Source organism: Salvelinus fontinalis, chromosome 32 (genome assembly GCF_029448725.1).
Source record: "Salvelinus fontinalis isolate EN_2023a chromosome 32, ASM2944872v1, whole genome shotgun sequence".
Classification (NCBI taxonomy): Eukaryota; Metazoa; Chordata; class Actinopteri; order Salmoniformes; family Salmonidae; genus Salvelinus; species Salvelinus fontinalis.
The window spans coordinates 45,821,302-45,842,907 of NC_074696.1; the positions used below are offsets into that span (position 1 = coordinate 45,821,302).

At 40.4% G+C, this 21,606-nt stretch overlaps 1 protein-coding gene across 1 annotated transcript in view; it reads left to right on the plus strand.

The window, feature by feature from the left end:
* The first annotated feature begins 10,741 nt into the window (after nucleotides 1-10,741).
* Nucleotides 10,742-21,606, plus strand: part of LOC129831473 (low-density lipoprotein receptor-related protein 12-like) — a 40,181-nt gene continuing 29,316 nt past the window's right edge. Inside the window, exons 1-5 of the mRNA XM_055894880.1 lie at nucleotides 10,742-11,934; nucleotides 14,607-14,663; nucleotides 16,112-16,247; nucleotides 20,484-20,686; nucleotides 21,236-21,414. Coding sequence (XP_055750855.1) covers nucleotides 11,862-11,934; nucleotides 14,607-14,663; nucleotides 16,112-16,247; nucleotides 20,484-20,686; nucleotides 21,236-21,414 — 648 coding nt within the window. The 5' untranslated portion in view covers nucleotides 10,742-11,861. The remainder of the gene's footprint in view (nucleotides 11,935-14,606; nucleotides 14,664-16,111; nucleotides 16,248-20,483; nucleotides 20,687-21,235; nucleotides 21,415-21,606) is intronic.

Here is a 21,606-nt window from a genome sequence, read left to right on the forward strand (position 1 = left end):
GGTGGCTCTATAAAATATTTACTTTGGGAGGGTGAATAGTTATGCACTCTCAAGTTTTCTGTTGTTTGTCTTTTTTCTTGTTTGTTTCGCAAGAATAATATTTTGCATCTTCAAAGTGGGAGGCATGTTGTGTAAATCAAATTATATAAACCCTCCAGAAATCCATTTTATTTCCAGGTGGTAAAGGCAACAAAATAGGAAAAATGCCAAGGGGGTGAAAACTTTTGCATGGCACTGTAAGTGCATAGATGATGTCGTCCCCACAGTGACCGAACGTACATACCCCAACCAGAAGCCATGGATTACAGGCAACATCCGCACTGAGCGAAAAGCTATTGCTGCCGCTTTCAAGGAGCGGGACTTTAACCCGGAAGCTTATAAGAAATTCCACTATGCCCTCTGACGAACCATCAAACGGGCAAAGAGTCAATACAGGACTAAGTTCGAATCGTCGGATGTGGCAGGGCTTGCAAACCATTACATACAAAGGGAAGCATAGCCGTGAGCTGCCCAGTGACACGAGCCTAACAGACGAGCTAAACTACTTCCATGCTCGCTTCGAGGCAAATAACACTGAAACATGCATGAGAGCACCAGCTGTTTCGGAAGACTGTGATCACGCTCTCTGCAGCCAATGTGAGTAAGATCTTTAAACAGGTCAACATTCACAAGGCCGCAGGGCCAGACGGATTACCAGGACGTGTACTGCAAGCATGCGCTGACCAACTGGCAAGTGTCTTCACTGATATTTTCAACCAGTTTGTAATACCAACATGTATCTCAAAAAGTATTGATGTTCATCAGTCCATGGTAAAACAACTTGTCTATAAATGTAGAAAGTTCAGTACTGTTGCTACTCTCCCTATGAGTGGCCGTCCTGCAAAGATGACTGCAAGGAGTGGCCGTCCCGCAAAGATGACTGCAAGAGCACAGCGCAGAATGCTCAGTGAGGTTAAGAAGAATCCTAGAGTGTCAGCTAAAGACCTACAGAAATCTCTGGAACATGCTAACATCTCTGTTGACGAGTCTACGATACGTAAAACACTATACAAGAATGGTGTTCATGGGAGGACACCATGGAAGAAGCCACTGCTGTCCAAAAAAAACATTGCTGCACGTCTGAAGTTCGCGAAAGAGCACCAGGATGTTCTACAGTGCTACTGGCAAAATATTCTGTGGACAGATTAAACTAAAGTTGAATTGTTTGGAAGGACACAAAACACTATGTGTGGGGGGAAAAAAGGCACAGCACACCATCAAAACCTCATCCCAACTATAAAGTATGGTGGAGGGAGCATCATGGTTTGGGGCTGCATTCCTGCCTAAGGGCCTGGACAGCTTTCTATCATCGACAAAAAAATGAATTCCCAAGTTTATCAAGACATTTTACAGGAGAATGTAAACCTCTCTGTCCTCCAAATTGAAGCTCAACAGAAGTTGGGTGATGCAACACGACAACGACCCAAAACACAGAAGTAAATCAACAAAAGAATGGCTTCAACAGAAGAAAATACGCCTTCTGGAGTGGCCCAATCAGAGTCCTGACCTTAACCCGATTTGGGATGCTGTGGCATGACCTTGAGAGCGGTTCACAAACAGACTTCCCAAGAATTTTGCTAAACTGAAACAGTTTTGTAAAGAGGAATTGTCCAATATGCCTCCTGACAGTTGTGCAGCTCTGATCCGCAACTACAGAAAACGTTTGGTTGAGGTTATTGCTGCCAAAGGAGGGTCAACCAGTTATAAATCCAAGGGTTCACATACAATTTCCACCCTGCACTGTGAATGTTTACACTGTGTGTTCAATAAAGACATGAAAACGTCTAATTGTTTGTGTGTTATTAATTTAAGCAGACTGTATTTGTCTATTGTTGTGACTTCGATGATCAGATCACATTCTATGACCAATTTATGCAGAAATCCAGGTAATTCCAAAGGGTTCACATACTTTCTCTTGCCACTGTACGTAATTGATCAGATACATCATGAAACATATTTACAATTAAACATTTCAGGTTTTAATGCAGTTATTAATGCTAGCACACACTGAGGAATCAGTCTTAACTTACAATGACAATGCAAGTGCATATATTGCCCTCAACCTTAAAGCCAAGGTAACTTATGACCTGCCCTGCTGGTACTTAGTGGTCACCATCCAACCCTGCCTATAATAAGTAGGCCTAGTCTACTTACCATATCTGCTCTTATACCTCGTACCTGTAGCTATGTCGAGTAATTATATAGCATGCCTACCTGCAACAGGACATTAAACACTATTTAACCATTTGGAGCTGCGGGTTAAGCAGTGGGGTCAAGCCCAACACTTACAAACCCTCCAGTGTATTAGTCCTCATAGTGTTAGCTGGGACAGAAGCCTGCATGCCCTGTGGCTCTCCAGGAACATAGTTGGTGAGCAATTCATATATGCCACGACAGGTCAGGAAAGACTGATCCGGACTAACCCTAGTATAGGCAGGCTTACTATACTTAATAGCACAGATAGTATCTTGTTATTGTGGTGTTGGCCATTAGACCACAGAAATGCACTGTTGATCTGGGCCTGGACTCTGAGCCCAGGGTCTTGGTCCATTGGCACTAATCCCTGAAACCCAAATAAACCCATAGCCCTTAGAAACTTCTTGTGTAGCTCCATCTTGACCTTTGATAAGCCAGGTGGGATTAAGGAAATGTCCTGTTGTGGTTTGTTGTTTTTGTATGGGTATTGGTACACACTGTTAGCTAAGCAATCGCTAGCTGATCGTTATCTGAAAAGGACTCATGTGCATCGCATTCAGATTAAGTTATATAAAAAAAGAAAAAAATTGTAAACTAAGTAGCTATACACTTAACTATCTATATGTACAGAAAAACACAGACATTTTTCCAGCCAAAGAGAGGAGTCACAAAAATCAGAAATAGAGATAGAATTAATCACTAACCTTTGATGGTCTTCATCAGATAACACTCATTGGACCTGTCTAGGATCAGCGTGGCGCTAGCGGCACACCCCCCCCCCCCCCACTGAAAAACCAGTGCCGCGAAATTCAATTTTTTTTTTTTTTTTAAATATTTAACTTTCACACATTAAAGTCCAATACAGCTAATGAAAGACACAGATCTTGTGAATCCAGTCAACTTGTCCGATTTTTAAAATGTTTTACAGGGAAGACACAATATGTAAAGATGTACATCTATTACCTAAAAACACATTAGCATAATCCACCATCTTTTATTTGTCCACCAACACCAGTAGCCATCACCAATTCGGCTAAACTAAGATATTTATAGCCCCTAACCAACAAAAAAACTCATTAGATGACAGTCTGATAACATATTTATGGTATGGGATAGGTTTTGTTAGAAAAAAGTGCATATTTCAGGTAGATGGCATAGGTTACAATTGCACCCACCGTCACAAATGGAATAGAAAAACTACTTAGAGCAACGTGTTTACCTACTTACTAATCATCAAACATTTCGTAAAAATACACAGCATACACGAATCGAAAGACACAGATCCTGTGAATACAGACAATATTTCAGATTTTCTAAGTGTCTTACAGCGAAAACACAATAAATCGTTATATTAGCGTAGCACATAGCACATAGCAGCCCAGCATTGATTCTAGCCAAAGTGAGCGATAAAAGTCAACATCGCCAAAAGATATTAATTTTTTCACTAACCTTCTCAGAATTCTTCCGATGACACTCCTGTAACATCATATTACACATTCCATATAGAGTTTGATCGCAAATGTTTATATTTAGCCACCAAAATCATGGTTAGACAATGTGAAATGTAGACAAGCTGGTCAGAAAAAGTCCTTGCGCCACTTAGACAGTGATCTACTCTTATACATAAATACTCATAAACGTGACTAAAAAATATAGGGTGGACAGGGATTGATAGACAATTTAATTCTTAATACAATTGCGGAATAACATTTTTTAATTTATCCTTACTTTTCAATACAGTTTGCGCCTAGCGAAGCTACGTCATAAAACATGGCGTCCTAAGCCACTAAAATGTTTCGACAGAAACACGATTTATCATAATAAAAATGTCCTACCTTGAGCTGTTCTTCCATCAGTATCTTGGGCAAAGGATCCTTTCTTGAGAGCAATCGTCTTTTGGTGGAAAGCTGTCCTCTTGCCATGTGGAAATCCCTACTGCGTTCGGGATGAACTGAAAAGCGTGCCCAACTATTCACATCGTTGCAAAAATAAATGTCCCAAAATCGCACTAAACGGATATAAATTGCTATAAAACGCTTTAAATTAACTACCTTATGATGTTTTTAACTCCCATAACGAGTAGAAACATGACCCGAGTAATATTACCCCCTTCACTAATGCTTGGAACAGGAGCGGGCCGGTGTCCTCTAGGCGCATGACGCAGCTCCAAAAGAATGACTAGCTTCAGGGTTTTTTCATTTGTGGGGCCTGTGAACGCGCAATCGACCCCATTGGAATCGTCATCATGTAAAGGCATCCAGGGGAAGACGTAAGAAGTGTCCGTATAGTCATAGCAATATCAATGCCGTTTTAACTGACTTCAGAACAGTGGCCAACATTTCTGAAATCTGAATCCATGTCAGGGAAATTGCTGTAGAATGGGCTCTGTTCCACTTAGAGACAAAATTTCAACTCCTATAGAAACTATAGACTGTTTTCTATCCAATAATAATAATAATATGCATATTGTACGATCAAGGATTTTGTGGGAAGCCGTTTCAAAAATGACCCAATTAGCATAAATAGTCTAAACAGCGCCCCCATCCCCAAACAGGTTATTAAACGATATCATAACCGCCATCGATAAGAGACATTACTGTGCAGCCATATTCATCGACCTGGCCAAGGCTTTCGACTCTGTCAATCACCACATTCTTATTGGCAGACTCGACAGCCTTGGTTTCTCAAATGATTGCCTCGCCTGGTTTACCAACTACTCTGATAGAGTTCAGTGTGTAAATTTGGAGTGCCTGTTGTATGGACTTCTAGCAGTCTCTATGGGGGTGCCACAGGGTTTAATTCTCGGGCCGACTCTCTTCTCTGTATACATCAATGATCTCGCTCTTGCTGCTGGTGATTCTCTGATCCACCTCTACGCAGACGACACCATTCTGTATACTTCTGGCACCTCTTTGGACACTGTGTTTGTTAACCTCCAGATGAGCTTCAATGCCATACAACTTTCTTTCCGTGGCCTCCAACGGCTCTTAAATGCAAGTAAAACTAAATGCATGCTATTCAATCGATCACTGCCTGCACCTGCAAACCCGTCCAGCATCACTACTCTGGACGGCTCTGACTTAGAATACGTGGACAACTACAAATACCTAGGTGTCTGGTTAGACTGTAAACTCTCCTTCCAGACTCACATTAAGCATCTCCAATCCAAAATTAAATCTAGAATCGGCTTCCTATATCGCAACAAAGCATCCTTCACTCATGCTGCCAAACATACCCTCGTAAAACTGATCATCCTACCGATCCTCGACTTCGGCTATAAAATAGCCTCCAACACTCTACTCAACAAATTGGATGCAGTCTATCACAGCGCCATTCGTTTTGTCACCAAAGCCCCATATACTCCCCACCACTGTGACCAGTACGCTCTCGTTGGTTGGGCCTCGCTTCATACTCATCGCCAAACCCACTGGCTACAGGTTATCTACAAGTCTTGCTAGGTAAAGCCCCGCCTTATCTCAGTTCACTGGTCACCATAGCAGCACCCACCCGCAGCACGTGCTCCAGCAGATATATCTCACTGGCCACCCCAAAAGCCAATTCCTTCTTTGGTCTCCTTTCCTTCCAGTTCTCTGCTGCCATTGACTGGAACAAACTGCAAAAATCACTGAAGCTGGAGACTCATATCTCCCTCACTAGCTTTAAGCACCAGCTGACAGAGCAGCTCACAGATCATTGCCCCTGTACACAGCCCATCTGTAAACAGCCCATCTATCTACCTCATCCCCATACTGTAATTATTTATTTATCTTGCTCCTTTGCACCCCAGTATCTCTACTTGCACATTCATCTTCTGCACATCTACCATGCCAGTGTCGAATTGCTATATTGTAATTACTTCGCCACCATGGCCTATTTATTGCCTTAACTCCCTTATCTTACCTAATTTGCACTCACTGTATATAGACTTTGTTTTCTTTTTTTCTACTGTATTATTGACTGTATGTTTTGTTTATTCCTGTAACGACTGGAGAGTGATGGGTGTGGAGTCAGACGCAGAGAGCAGAAGGTAAAACAGGAAAAACGCTTTAATGTCCTTTCGTAAAGTAACTAGTCACAAACATGGGTGAAGCCCAAAACACAGGTGCAACAAACCCAAAACCATAGTTACAAAAATACCAGACAGCGAAAACCCAAAAGAACACAAACATCACATACGTCAAAATAACAACAAGCCCGTACAAACACCAGCGGGCTAAACGAACTTAAATAACACCCATCCCAAAACCCCAACAAGGAACATGTGAAAACAATTAGACAAAAACAAACGAAAAGGAAAAAGGGATCGGTGGCAGCTAGTAGACCGGCGACGACGACCGCCGAGCGCCACCCGAACAGGAAGGGGAGCCACCTTCGGTGGTATTCGTGACATTTCCATGTGTAACTCTGTGTTGTTGTATGTGTCGAATTGCTATGCTTTATCTTGGCCAGGTCGCAGTTGCAAATGAGAACTTGTTCTCAACTAGCCTACCTAGTTAAATAAAGGTTAAATAAAAAAACACAAGGCCTCAATGAATAAACTTGCCTTTGTGACAACTGAAAATATTTATTTATCATAAAAAAATAAGATATTTCCACCCAAACTTTTTGTGAGATTATGATAACAACCATATTATTTCCCTACCTAAAACAAATCAATCAATGTAAATTATATATAATATACTAATTTAGCTAAAACATATGGGTGTGGCGGAAAAGACAAGGTGTGGTGGAAATTACATCTATGTAAAAAAAACTTATGAAAACAATATTTTATTGCAAACATTTTGAACAACAACCATTATTAAACATTTAATTAATTTAAGACAAATTAAGATTCCAAAAGTGGGCAGAGCTCAAGGAAGTAGGCCAGTGTTTTTGAGAGATGAGCCTAGATTGCAGAGGGGTCATCTGCATATCATTTGTGGTATGCCCAACACAGGTGTGGAGGGTCACCTGCATTTGAGAATCACCAAAGTGCACTGCCTGGATTTCACTGGTGTTCACTAAAAGTTCAATGAGTAAACATTCCGTATCACAATCGTGATTCTTTCTCCCCTTTTTCAGGGGTGTAACATTTACACAGGTAGTTCTCTCAGCGGTGCAACTTTGGTTTTAGAAGTGAAGGGGAAATAATTATTATAATTTGTTTTATCCAGTCAGATAAACACTCCAAACAGCCTACCCGACCGCTCGGAGGTGTCTGCATGGTCCTAAAGCAAACCATTGCCTCATTTTGTATCACATTCAAATGATAAAACTGGAGGGGACAAAAATGCAATTTCAGAATGTAAGGGGGGCATGTCCCCCCCGTCCCCAGTGAACGTTGCACCCCTGAGTTCTCTGCAAGGTCAATATGCACGATATTCTCTTTTAATTCTCTCAGTTTGGAGTATTGGTGTCGAATGTTGTACATGTGTTTCCCCAACTTCTCTTTCAATCCTGTGTAGAAGTCCTCCAGTAGAATATGCAGTGTGCCACATACCTTTTCTTATACAGTCAAATGTACAGTGAACTTCTCCATGTTTCCCTCTTAGTTTTGTTTTTCAAGACTCAATAGGGTTCTCATTGTTGCTGCAGCTGATCACTTTGAGATGCTGTAGTTTGTCCGCCATGAACTGGAGGTTGGTGTGGGTTTTGCATAGGCATGTGTCCCTATCCTGGACAGTTGGCTTGACAACCCAAAAAGACGTATTTTTCAGAATTCATAGTAGGACATTTTAATCTCTGAATATTCCCTCTATAATCCTGATCAAGGTTCTGAATTGTGCCATTCAAGAAGCACTTCTGCATTTTTTTCTTGTTCCTCGTTAGTGTGTCCTTTTTCCCTGTTGTTGCTCTACTGTTGACATCATGTTAATAGAATCTAGTGATTTTCTCTTCTGTGGCGGTGCTAATTATGTTACATTGCTTTTTCCTGGAGTATTGAAGAATTGTTGACCTGTTTTCATTTGCCCTAAACGCTTTTGCTGAAAATCCAGGATGTTGCCTCTGACATTTTTGAAGCCACTTGTTTATCCTTGGCACTATGCATTTTTTAATACTTTTGCTTTAACTCTCCAATGATGGCATTTTGAAACAATTAAAATCCTTCTCAAGTTCTTCGGAGTTCCCTTCATTTTCAGTTTTGTCTTTATCTTTGGGGAATCTTGTCTCTCCATTTTCTTCATCAGTTGATCATACCTTTTTTTGTATTTTTCAGTTTTCCATTAAGCTTTATCAAGTTTGACATTTGTCATGCAAAGATCTCTTTTTTTTGAGCGACCTCTTCCAACCTTTTTCCTTCCAGCAAGTATTAGACTACTCAATCCTGTTGCAGATTATGAGGAAGGGGTATCAGGGCATGCATCAGGGCAGGTAAGTTAGGGGCAGGTATGATGGCCTCATGTTCTGGCTACAAGGTGTTGTGTTGCCTGATAGGTAGCTCTCCATTGCAACTGTTCTCTTTAAAGTCTGTCTTCTATTCCGTTGGTTGCATTTCCATTGTCATCTCTCGCTTCTTTGTTCTTGCTTTGTAAGCTCAGAGATAGATATCACTTCTCCCTTCTCTTTTTTCTTCCAGTATCTCTCCCTGTCTTTTTGCAGATGTTCCTGGTATCGTAGAGAATAATTTTTTATTTTGTTTCTATGTCTGTGACCTCTGTGCTGTTTTAATGTGGCATCTTCTAAAAACAAAGAAAAATACTACTTAAGTGTTCCAATTGTGCACACCTTGAGCATTTTCTAGATGAAATTAATTTAAAACATGATTTAAATAAGCCTAACTTTAAAAAAAAGTTACAAGTAGTAACATAAAGGATATTTGTCATTTCCACCACGGTTAAGTTTGTGACGGAAATTACTGTGATGGAAATGACGCTTCTCCTGTTTTTGGAGAAAAATGACAAACTGCTTAGCATGCTTTGGCTAGCATATAGTTTATACTAAATACATGAAATATATTTTAAATTTTTTAATTCTACGACAAATTAAAGAAATTTTAGCCTGTTTGGAAATGACTGACAATAAAAATATTCTCTACACAAGCAATATTTACCTAGATTTTTCTTAAACTTCTGGGCATCACTTCAGGAACAACTGTCCTCTGCAGCCATGTGCTTTAGTGTCACAATACGTTTCCATGGTAACGAAATGAACAGTCTGTTGACAAAATTTTATTAATGAGGAATTTGCCCTCAGTGGTGGAAATGTCATCACCAAAGGACAGGTATATTTTGTGTAAATAACAATATAAAGGACATACAATAAATATTGATAGATTTTATTTAATTGACTCTTTCTCTAGAAGATAACATTACATAATGTGTAATTCTTAATCTTTTCTCATAGAAAAACATAGTAGACGCTCAAAAGTCTGCATATGGGACAAGGACAAAACAATGACATTGAGGTATAAAATGCATATGAAAAGTAGCTAAAATACTTGACAGAGAGGTGTTGATAAGAATATGGGGTGATTGTAGTGTGAACTTAACATATAAAGAATGAATACATATATTTTTTTAAATAAAACCCCCGAAATTTAACCTGAGGACATAGCGGTTCCCATAGTTGCAGAATCACCCTGTTATAGGTGTCAAGCTTATGGGCATGTGGCAGCAGTGTGTAGGAGGGAGGATCCTAGGTGTGAGAAGTGTATGAGACAAAGGAATGCGTAGCATTGGGGAAGTAGTGGTATGTGTTAATTGTAGGGGTGCCCATGGGACTGGGGATCAGAAATGTCCCATGCGAGAGAGGCAGGTTGAGGTTTCCAGGGTTAGAGTGGTGCAGTCGTTGTCATATGATGAGGCAGTGAAGAAAGTAGAGGAAGGATCCTGAGAGGAGTGGTGTGAGTAGTAGATCTGTACCAGTACAGAGAGATAGGCCAACAAGTGGGAAAGGGAGTCAGTTGTACAACAAGTTGTGAAAGGGAGTCAGTTGTACAAATTTCAGCCTTCAACTGAAATTTGTCTTCCACATTTTAACCCAACCACTCTAAATCAGAGAAGTGCATAATCAACATCCACGTCTCAGCACCCAGGGAACAGTGGGTTAACTGCCTTGCTCAGAATTGGGAATTCGATCCAGCAACCTTTTGGTTACTGGCCCAACACTCTAAACACTAGGCTACCTGCCGCCCAAGTGACATACATTTCAGTAAGATTGGATTTTTAGCATTTATAGCAATGGTTATCAACTGTACTGCAGGGATGGAAGGTAAGTCGCAGAAAATTGAGGTTGTGGTGGCAGATGCAGAGAGGTATTTCCGTGTGCGAGACTTGACAGCAGAAGAGTTACAGGGTGCGTTAAGTGGTGGTGTCCCATCCTTTCAGGTTGTTGGCCTGAGTTAGGACTAAATAGATTTAAATAGTGGAGTACTGTGGTGTTATTATTTGTAAAAAATTCTGAGTGTAGTGTTAGATGGTAGGGTATTTGTTTATTTATTTTTTCAAGCAAAGTATATGGGAGTTGTACTCCAGTCTAGTAGGTGGCGGTAATGTATTGGATGCCAACCGCCGTTACACCTAATCAAAGAAGGAGTGTTTATGATACCCTATCCATAACAACATTCAGCCGATGTAAAGCTAGTTGTGACTACACGGGTGGTGTATATACAGTTTAGGCCTGGAGTATGTATTACGGACTTATGCTTTAGAACATTTTAGCCACTTTCATTAGAAGAAGCCAGTGAAGTGATATTTCAAGGATACCACAGGCATATTTTCGTTCTGTTCTGCCATTGCTTTGGAAGCTAGTTAACGGTAGCAGGCTAGCTTGAAGCTAGCATTAGCGAGACCAGAGGTTGTTTTCGGCGTTATAACGAGAGAAGAGACGCTTGCAACGCTCGTTTAGTTTTTTTTTTCTCACCGTTTTCTTTAGGTTATATTGTATTTATTTATTTTATATTTGGTGACATATTTATTTTCGATGTCAATGTTGGTAATGAAACGTAATTGTGTTAACGCAGCTAGCTAGCTAACTTTGTTAACGATGCCTAACGTTGCGTTGATTACTAACGGTATCTAGCTAACACAAAGGGGAGTTCTAGCTTGTTAGCTAAACCGGGAAGTTGACTATTGCTAGCAATGCCTTTGTTCTGGCACAATGCTTAACACGAAGGTTCATCTCATACTAGGAGATGGAGATCCACTCAAACTAATATATACACATGTGTATATATATTAATAGTGACTATGAATAGATAGATGGCTTACGTTAGCGTAATATTTAGCTAGCATTTTGGTTAGCGAGAATTCAATTTAGCTCATTTGTTGTTTTGTTAGCTAACTAGCCAGACAGTTTCAACGCACTGTTTTGTTTAACCGTTTGATTGTAGTAATTTGCCAAGACAGCTATTGCTTCTTCATTGTCATCTAGCTAGCATGATAACTTGATCTCTGGTTGGCTCTATAATTGATTGTCAATCACTGTCAGTTGTCTGGCCAGAAAGGAATTGGCTAAAGTTAGCTAGAATAACTTTTTAAATCCATATACATCTCTTTTGTTGTTTTTTGTTTTTAACACAGCTAATGTGTTTTTGGGACACCAACGAGCGCATGTTTAGTTACATTTTTGGGAACAGTGTAACAATCTGAAGCGAGTAACCAAGTAGCAACAAATATATAATTAGGGCTAGTTCATTGGCGATAATGGCCTACACTTTGGGCTCAAATGGGATCTCATCATGGATATCTCTACACATGGTTCTCCTCATATTCACTGGTAAGTATTTGGTAATGGCTAAATATTTGTTTCAACTCACAGACAATCTATACCACAGCAACTCGAACACACTCAGGCACACAGCAAGATATGGTCATTTCCATCTAAAAGTTCCCATGAGCACCAACATGAAGTTTATAGGAGCATATAACATTTGGTGTCAAATGAAAGCTGAGTCTATATTTTTGTATTGCGATTTGATATTGTGATTTGATGTTCCAAACATATTGCTCACTCTGTCTGCTGCAGAGAGACGAAAGAGCATGAGAAAATTAGTTTTGTATCAAGTCATGGAAATAAAAGTGCTAAAAACATGTTGGCTCACTATTTACAAAGAAGATGGAGAACAAGCTATAGGATGAAAACTACTAGAGTTTTGACGCAGGGACAGCCGACTAGCGCTAGCTAATGTAACTTGCCAAAATGTTTTTATTTATTTTTTACAACTAGATATTTGGAGTCCCGATATCAATATATCATCCAAAATAATATTGCAACATGTAACTGTGTCGATATTGCAATTTTATTGCCATTTGATGTTCCAAACATATTGCTCACTATATGTCTGCTGCAGATAGACAAGACATTGTCTTACAGGCACCAAAACATCTAACTGGAGTTCTCTGCAATTCATTCCATGAGTGTGGAGCATGATATTCAAGTGCCGTTTTGCCTAAATCAGAGTGAATCCGGGGTATCTCTAGCACTAGCATGTCCTGTGACTGAGTATGATAAATACTGTTTGACCACTGGATTTTTGAATTAAGATAATTAGGAAGTTTCTGTAAGACAGCTTTATAAACAAATATCAACCAGTGTCTGGCCCTTCTAAAAATCAGGGAGTCCCAGCCAACCGAAGTGTACAAAAGGCAATGAAAAAGGCAAGCAGTAACAGCGCAACGCTGCATGATACACCGCATCCAATTTCTTCAGTACTGATGCTGATCCATGCATATATAAAATATCACCATTATCAAGCACTGACATAAAAGTGTCCTTTACAATTTCCTTTTTGTGCTGTGATGACAGACAAGATTTATTTCTATAAACAAATAATTCTCAGTTTCAGCTTCTTTACGAGTTTAAAGAGATGTTATCATCTAACCAAATTCCAAGCTATTTATAGGTGGGAACACATTCCAAAAGAGAGCCATCATGGGTAGCAATGTTCAGATTTTCCAATTGTATGCCTTTGGATTGTGAAAATACAATTTATACTTAGTTTTACTTGAATTAAGCGCCAGCCTAAGATCTACAAGTGCATCTTGAAGCAATTGAAAGTCAAACTGCAGGAATGCTTCAGCGAGTGATGGGGCTGTGGCATATAGTACTGTGTCATCAGCATAGAAATGGAAGTTGCATTTTTTTCACTGAGTTACAGATGTCATTTATGTATATAGTGAATAATAAAGGACCTAAAATCGAACCTAGTGAGACTCCTTTGTTAACAGTGACAAAATCTGATTTTAACCCATCTGCAATAATAGCCTGAGATCTATCACTGAGATAATTCTGAAACCACAAACATGTATCTGAGGCCAACCCCAATGAGGTCAGGTTCTTCAGCAGAAGAGAATGATCAAACTGTATCGAAAAGAGCACAGTATAATATACTCTGCTGAACTCTACTTTTCTTTACTGTACTGAACTATACTTTACTATGTGTTCTACTGTACCAGAGGCCGCATTAACGAAGAATCCTGAATTGAGAGAGAGAGCCATGTGAGCAGTACTAATGTTGTGCTTCTCAGAATTTAGCATTAGCCTATTCAAAGTCATAGGGCATTAGTTTGTGTAGTATGACATGAATAACCATATACCACCAACCTCAGTCAAAATATTGTACATTTTTATTAAGCCTATTAAGCCAAGAACCAGAGTTATGCTGTTTGCACTGAGGCGGTGTGCCCTAGTAGGAAATCCACTGTGTGCAGCTCACCCATCCAAGCTGTTTAAAGGCACAGTCAACTTAGAGTATGTAAACATCTAACCCACTGGAATTGTGATACAGTGAATTATAAGTGAAATAATCTGTATGTAAACAATTGTTCGAAAAATTCACAAAGTAGATGTCCTAACCAAATTGCCGAAACCATAGTTTTCTTAACAAGACATTTGTGGAGGGGTTGAAAAACAAGTTTTAATTGCTCCAAACCTAGTGTATGTAAACTTCCAACTTCAACTGTACGTATGTCTATAGGCATATCTTTTCAACTAGTTCTTTCAGTCATATTATATATTTTTTTTCTTCATTTTGTATGATCCTCGTTACCTGCAAGAATGTTTAGCCTAGTTTTCCATTTTCCACTCTTTTTCACTCAGTTGTTGACTGACGTTTACGTGTAACATTTTGGGCTAGTGTAATCCTCCTCTGTAACTGCCCCTTTGTTCCCTTACACATTAGCCTACACACTGTATCAAAGCTTCTCAAGTTCTCCTGCTGCAAGACTACAGATGTAATTTCAATCGCCTGTTTTTGTTTGTAGCCCATGTCTAAAGTCAGTCTTGGGTTTTATTGAGTCAATAGGTCAACATTTACATTTGCCCTAGAACCAGTGGACTTGCCTCTGAGGGACCGGAGTTGTTATGAATAATCCTCAGTTTCAAATCATGTTTACACAAAAGATCATTCATAAGAAACAAAATGGTTTTTTTTGTCTCATCTTTTCTAGGAAATGCAGTTTTCTCCCAGCGAAATGACAATGTTTACGTATCAGGGATTTCTAATGGTAAGTTGGTTTCATCAAAAATAATCTGATCTCTCAGCTCGTAATGTTGGCAGGAACTACAACTCAGCCCATGTTTTTGTCTGCGAAGAAGCAAACTGTACATTTGTTGCGCACAGCAGACTTTCAGAATAGCATTGTTGCATGAACAGAACACTTAATTACCTATACCACCGGGACACTAGAAATGGAATACATTGACAAAGCATTGTGTGTCAGTGGTGAGTTACTACTGTGTTTTTAGCCAGGAGAGTGGGATAGGCCTACTCTCTTAGCTTGCTGTGCACTCTTCCAATGCACATTACGGAAGCCTGAAAATGACTTATGTATTATATTTTTTAAACCTACCGTTTTCGATGTGTCGTATTTCATACATTTTTCTTAGTGTTTTAATGGAAAACCGATTTTAAAATAAAAAATTGTCTGTTTAAACGCTAAGAACAATTGTCCATTTGTCACATTCCTAGACTGGACCAGAAATAACAATCAAAGTAAATTGTGGGCATTTCAGCCACAAATACATTAGAACATTTTCAACTGGATCAGAAACATTGGTCACAATCGTATTTCCTAAATGGTGTAACCGATGTGCCTTGTTGAGTTTGGGGACTGTTTCTTACGGATTTAAGCTTACTTACATCCATTTCGCGACACACGCTTTATATGTATTTTATTTTTGACCCCCTTTTTCTCCCCGGTTTCGTGATATCCAATTGCGATCCAATCTTGTCTCATCGCTGCAACTCCCCAATGGGCTCGGGAGAGGCGAAGGTCGAGCCATGCGTTTTCCGAAACATGACCCACCATGCCGCGCTGCTTCTTAACCCGGAAGCCAGGAAACAACGTTCAACTGACAACTGAAGTCAGCTTGCAGGCACCTGCCCGCCATAAGGAGTCGTTAGAGCGCGATGAGCCAAGGAAAGCACCCCAGCCAAACCGTCCCCTAATCCGGGCGACGCTGAGCCAATTGTGCGCCGCCCTATGGTTCTCCAGTTCACAGCCGGCTGTGACACAGCCTGGGATCGAACCCCAGGCTGTAGTGACTCCTCAACGCTGTGATGCAGTGCCTTAGACCACTGCGCCACTCGGGAGGCCCGCGTCACGCACTATTGATAAGAAAATTGTGGCATACCTTCCTGATTCCATATTGTCCTTTTTCTCTTGTCAAAGGTAAAAGCGGTAGGCAGGATTGGATCAGCCCAGTATTGTCCAATGAGGTTGCAGGGTGAGCCAGAGCTCATGCAGAGCAAATTTTTTTACTCTTTGTGCACATGTTGCAGGGCTCGAACAATGACTTGATACACATGTGTCAGGTGGTACACAATCAGCGACCCGTTTGGCTTGTGAGCACTACTTTAGAAACTACCAGACGAAATTATAAAAAAACGCAAAAAAATGCTCATTTGTGTGTTTGCGCGACTGTCTGTGTCCGTGTGTGTGTCTCTGTCCAGCCTGTGGAGATGTGGCAGAGCAGGTCAGAGCTTCCAGTGGAGTGATAACCAGCCCTGGCTGGCCCTTCCAGTACCCCTCCAGGATCAACTGCAGCTGGAACATCAGGACCAACCCTGGGGAAATCATCACCATCAGGTGCAGCTGAACACCATCTCCTCTCCACAATCTATACCTCTCCCCTTCCTCTTCCTCCTCTCCTCCCTCAGTATCTCCCTCACTCAGTCTATACCCTCATCAGCCTGGCTGGCTGCACACACTTCCCACACACTAAAAGGGTCTGATTAATGCAGGGGCTGAAGTCTTGGGGTCCAAGCCAGTAGGGTGCCCATGAGCAGAGAAATACGTTTTTTATATTTTTTATATATAACCACCAACCACAGAAGCCTGCTCAATGAGTGTAGATAGCCTGCTGCCGCTCTCCAAATCATCAGATGGGGGAGGAGGTTTGGGAGTAATTTTTGAAGTTTTAAAGCTTAAACACCTGCAATTCTACATGTGCCATGTTAATGATATCTGTATGAGAGTGATTAACCAAATTAATGGGGGCCCACTGGAGGTCCAGGCTAGAGGTCGACCGATTAATCGGAATGGCCGATTAATTAGGGGCAATTTCAAGTTTTCATAACAATCGGAAATCGGTAATTTTGGACTTATCTAGGCAAGTCAGTCAAGAACACATTCTTATTGTCAATGACGGCCTAGGAACGGTGGGTTAACTGCCTTGTTCAGGGGCAGAACGACCGATTTTTACCTTGGCAGCTCAGGGATTCAATCTTGCAACCTTACGGTTAACTAGTCCAACGCTCTAACCACCTGCCTCACGAGGAGCCCACCTGTTACGCAAATGCAGTAAAGCTGTCACGAGAATTATGTTCAGTGTTCATAAACCCAATTCATTGATTACTCAGCCTGATACCCAGAATTTGTGGGAAACTGGTTGGAATGAATCAGGCGGAGGCCCAGCTACAATTGTCAGGAATGTTTATTTAGAGACCTCTGACGTGCATATACAAAAACTTTCCTTTTATACCTTCTCTTAAACTATGCACATACATACACACTATATTTGGATTATCCCCTGAAGTCTCACCACAGTTTATTACCATTCAGCTGACAGTTCCAGTCCCCCCCCAGATACTGAAAACCTGGAGGGGCTCTCTCCCTGTCTTATCTCCACAGAGTTATAGCTGGGTCGGTTTAAACATAGGTTAAGGAGTCTCTTTCCTTTCTTTCGGCACACACATACATTCCTTCCCCAAGGGTTATTTTTAATTACCCCTTTTCCATGCTACATAACCTCTAATCCTAATGGTTAAGTTTCTGAGTAGAATTATTTAATAATTCTACTCTAAGTTGCTAGCTAGCATTATACGTATCTTATAAAAAACAATCAATCATAATCACTAGTTATAACTACACATGGTTGATGATATTACTAGTTTATCTAGCGTGTCCTGCGTTGCATATAATCGATGCAGTGCGCATTCGCGAAAAAGATCTGTCGTTGCTCCAATGTGTACCTAACCATAAACATCAATGCCTTTCTTAAAATCAATACACAGAAGTATATATTTTTAAACCTGCATGTTTAGCTAAAAGAAATCCAGGTTAGCAGGCAATATTAACCAGGTGAAATTGTCACTTCTCTTGCGGTCATTGCACGCAGAGTCAGGGTATATGAAACAGTTTGGGCAGCCTGGCTCATTGCGAACTAATTTGCCAGAATTTTACGTAATTATGACATAACATTGAAGGTTGTGCAATGTAACAAGAATATTTAGACTTAGGGATGCCACCCGTTAGATAAAATACAGAACGGTTCCGTATTTCACTGAAATAATAAACCTTTTGTTTTCGAAATGATAGTTTCTGGATTCGACCATATTAATGACCAAAGGCTCGTATTTCTGTGTGTTATGTTCTAATTAAGTCTATGATTTGATATTTGATAGAGCAGTCTGACTGAGCGATGGTAGGCACCAGCAGGCTCATAGGCATTCATTCAAACAGCACTTTTGTGCGTTTTGCCAGCAGCTCTTCGCAATGCTCCAAGCATTGTGCTGTTTATGACTTCAAGCCTATCAACTCCCGAGATTAGGCTGGTGTAACCGATGTGAAATGGCTAGCTAGTTAGCGGGGTGCGCGCAAATAGCGTTTCAAACTTGGAGTAGTTGTTCCCCTTGCTCTGCATGGGTAACACTGCTTCGAGGGTGGCTGTTGTCGATGTGTTCCTGGTTCGAGCCCAGGTAGCGGCGAGGAGAGAGATGGAAAGCTATACTGTTACACTGGCAATACTAAAGTGCCTATATAAACATTCAATAGTCAAAGGTATATGAAATACAAATCGTATAGAGAGAAATAGTCCTATAATTCCTAGAATAACTACAACCTAAAACTTCTTACCTGGGAATATTGAAGACTCATGTTAAAAGGAACCACCAGCTTTCATATGTTCTCATGTTCTGAGCAAAGAACTTAAACGTTAGCTTTTGTACATGGCACATATTGCACTTTTACTTTCTTCTCTAACACTTTGTTTTTGCATTATTTAAACCAAATTGAACATGTTTCATTATGTATTTGAGGCTAAATATATTTTATTGATGTATTATATTATGTTAAAATAAGTGTTCATTCAGTATTGTTGTAATTGTCATTATTACAAATAAATGTTAAAAAAAACGGTCGATTAATCTGTATCGGCTTTTTTGGGTCCTCCATTATTCGGTCGACCTCTAGTCCAGGCCCCTGGGAACGTGCCCAGTCGGTATTCGGCCATCATTTCTACAAGTTTAGATTACTGGTAGGGATGTGAAAAATTGTAAATTTTTCTTTACATTTAAAATCCCCTTTTCTATTGGTTTTCCGTTAAAGTGCTAAGAAAGAAAAAAAGCCCTGGGGCCTATGATTTGTTAATCCGGCCCTGTGTGCTAGCTTCTCCTCAGCATACTAGCTCAGTGGAAACTGTTAGTGCATGGCTTTGCTGTACTGTAGGTGGTAGGCCTAGGTGCTGCTGTGTAATGCTCTGATGAAGGTCTGTTTAGACTGAATGCTTCTCTCATGAAGTGTCAGTGTGCAGAGAGATTTTCCTCAGCTGCTGTATAAGGCACATGACATTGCCCTTTCTCCCACTCATTGCTTGCTTTATTCAATTTATATATCTCGGTGTGTCCATTTGAAGTAATGTGTTTTTTATTAATTTTGATGATGCTCTTCCGATGTGCTCTCAATTGTGCTTGTAGTGTCCTGTTTGTTCGTGAAGCATCAGCTCAAGTATTGTGTTTTCTGTCTGGACCAGAGCACTGAAAGGAACCTGCCTTTTATTTTTTCCAGTGCTGTGTCCATGTTTACCAGCTCAGAAATAGACCCTCTGTGTTTCAGTGTTGTTTTTTCTACAGGATGTGATTTAGTGGCAAGAACAAACCGAAAATGTAATTTCTCAATGACCATAAATGGTCAATAGAGCTTGCATGCAAACAATACTTGATAAATTCACTAAATTAGTGAATGTGTAAGTAATATGTTAGTAGTAAGTGTTTATACTCAAGTGGTGGTTATGCACATTAATAATATGTTATAGTCATGCTTTATTTGATTATTTTTATTTAACCTTTTATTTATCTAGGCTAGTTAAGAACACATTTTTTATTTACGATGACGGCCTAGGAACAGTGGGTTAACCTGTTCAGGGGCAGAACGACAGATTTTTACCTTGTCAGCTCGGGAATTCGATATAGCAACGTTTCAGTTACTGGCCCAACGCTCTAACCACTAGGCTACCTGCCTCCCCTAATGTTTAAGTAAGTTGTGGTTATAATCAAGCTTTTTTTAAGTAAAAGTAGTTGAGTTATTGGCTATGTCATTGATTTAACTGTTATCACTGAGTCTCATCCAATGTACTTTAACCCTGGAGGAAAGTCACTCAGTATTACCAGTGATCATCTTTATTGTTTGGAAACTTCTTTCAACTGTTTGCTTTTTTGCAGTATGTACCCTATGAAAGAAGCTCATATCGATGACATCCCATTTACAGACTTCGACTAGCAATGAATGTGATATGTAGTTTTCTTACCTACTTTAGTTGAATGCACTTATTGTAATTCACTCTGGATAAGAGTGTCCAAAAGCTAGTTTTGGATATTACAAGAAGTTACTGCAAACGTCAAACACTTTTTTTCTCTCGAACATCAATGCATGTACCATAAAACAGCAGAATATGTACTGAAAAACAAAGGAGCTGGGGCAAACAGTGGTGCTGTTTATCCAAATGCGTATTCAGCCTGTAACTTACTAAAATGTCAAATATACAGTACATTAATAATGTTTACTGTCAGGAAACCTCTTTTACCCCTTTGCCATTTCTCCCCCCAGCTTCCAGGACTTTGAGATCCAGAACTCTCACCGTTGCGGGCTGGACTGGGTTTCCATCGGCACCTACAAGAACCTGGATGGCTACCGCGCATGTGGCTCGTCCATCCCAGCCCCCTACATTTCTTCCCAGGACCACGTGTGGATCAAGTTCCACTCGGACGACATCATGACCGGCAAGGGCTTCAGGCTGTCTTATATAACAGGTAGCACCGATCGCAGAGTCATGCTATTGATCAAATAATTTAATTAGTCACGTATTTGTCCCACATGCACATTTTAACTGGACACAAATAGACATTTGTATCCTAACTAGCTCGGAGGAGAGAATGATGACGGGTCGGGTTGTAAATGGCTTACAGCTGCAGTGTGAGCCTCTTCTCGAACGCTGCGTCCTCTGGAAAAACTGAAAGTCAGTAATTGGCTTGCTTGGCACTTTATGCACTTGAAGCAGCCTTTAGTTTTTTGTCCTCCTCTCTCTCGCTATGCCTTTCTCTCTCTGTTGTCTCCAAGCATTGGCTTTTCAAATGTGACAGAGGCTCAGAGGCTCATGGACTGAACGTCTATAAATGACTATCAGGCACTGCTTATATAATGTTGATGGTGCACAGCTTGATCAATAAGCATAAGCACTGTACATAATTAAACTAAATGATCCCACATTATTTTCCCTCGATTGTCACTAATGGTAAAATATTTGTAAGTGGTCACAAAGTGCATTAAATGGCGGTATTTCCTAATATTCTCAATTTCAGGAAAACCGGCGATGATCAGCTGTGACTCGGACCAGTTCCATTGCTCCAACGGAAAGTGCATCCCAGAGTCGTGGAAGTGCAACACCATGGACGAGTGTGGCGACAACTCTGACGAGGAGCTGTGCGTCCAGTCCAACCCCTCCACAGCCTTCTCCTTCCAGCCCTGTGCCTTCAGTCAGGTAGAGATTACTGACTTTGTGTAGTCTAGGTCAAGGGGATTGTGAATTTGTATTTATTTAACCTTTGTTTAACTAGGCAAGTCAGTTAAGAACAAATTCTTATTGACAATGACGGCCTACCAAAAGGCCTCCTACGGGGGCCTGCGATTTAAATAAATAAATACAATAATAATATAGGACAAGGAAAGGCAG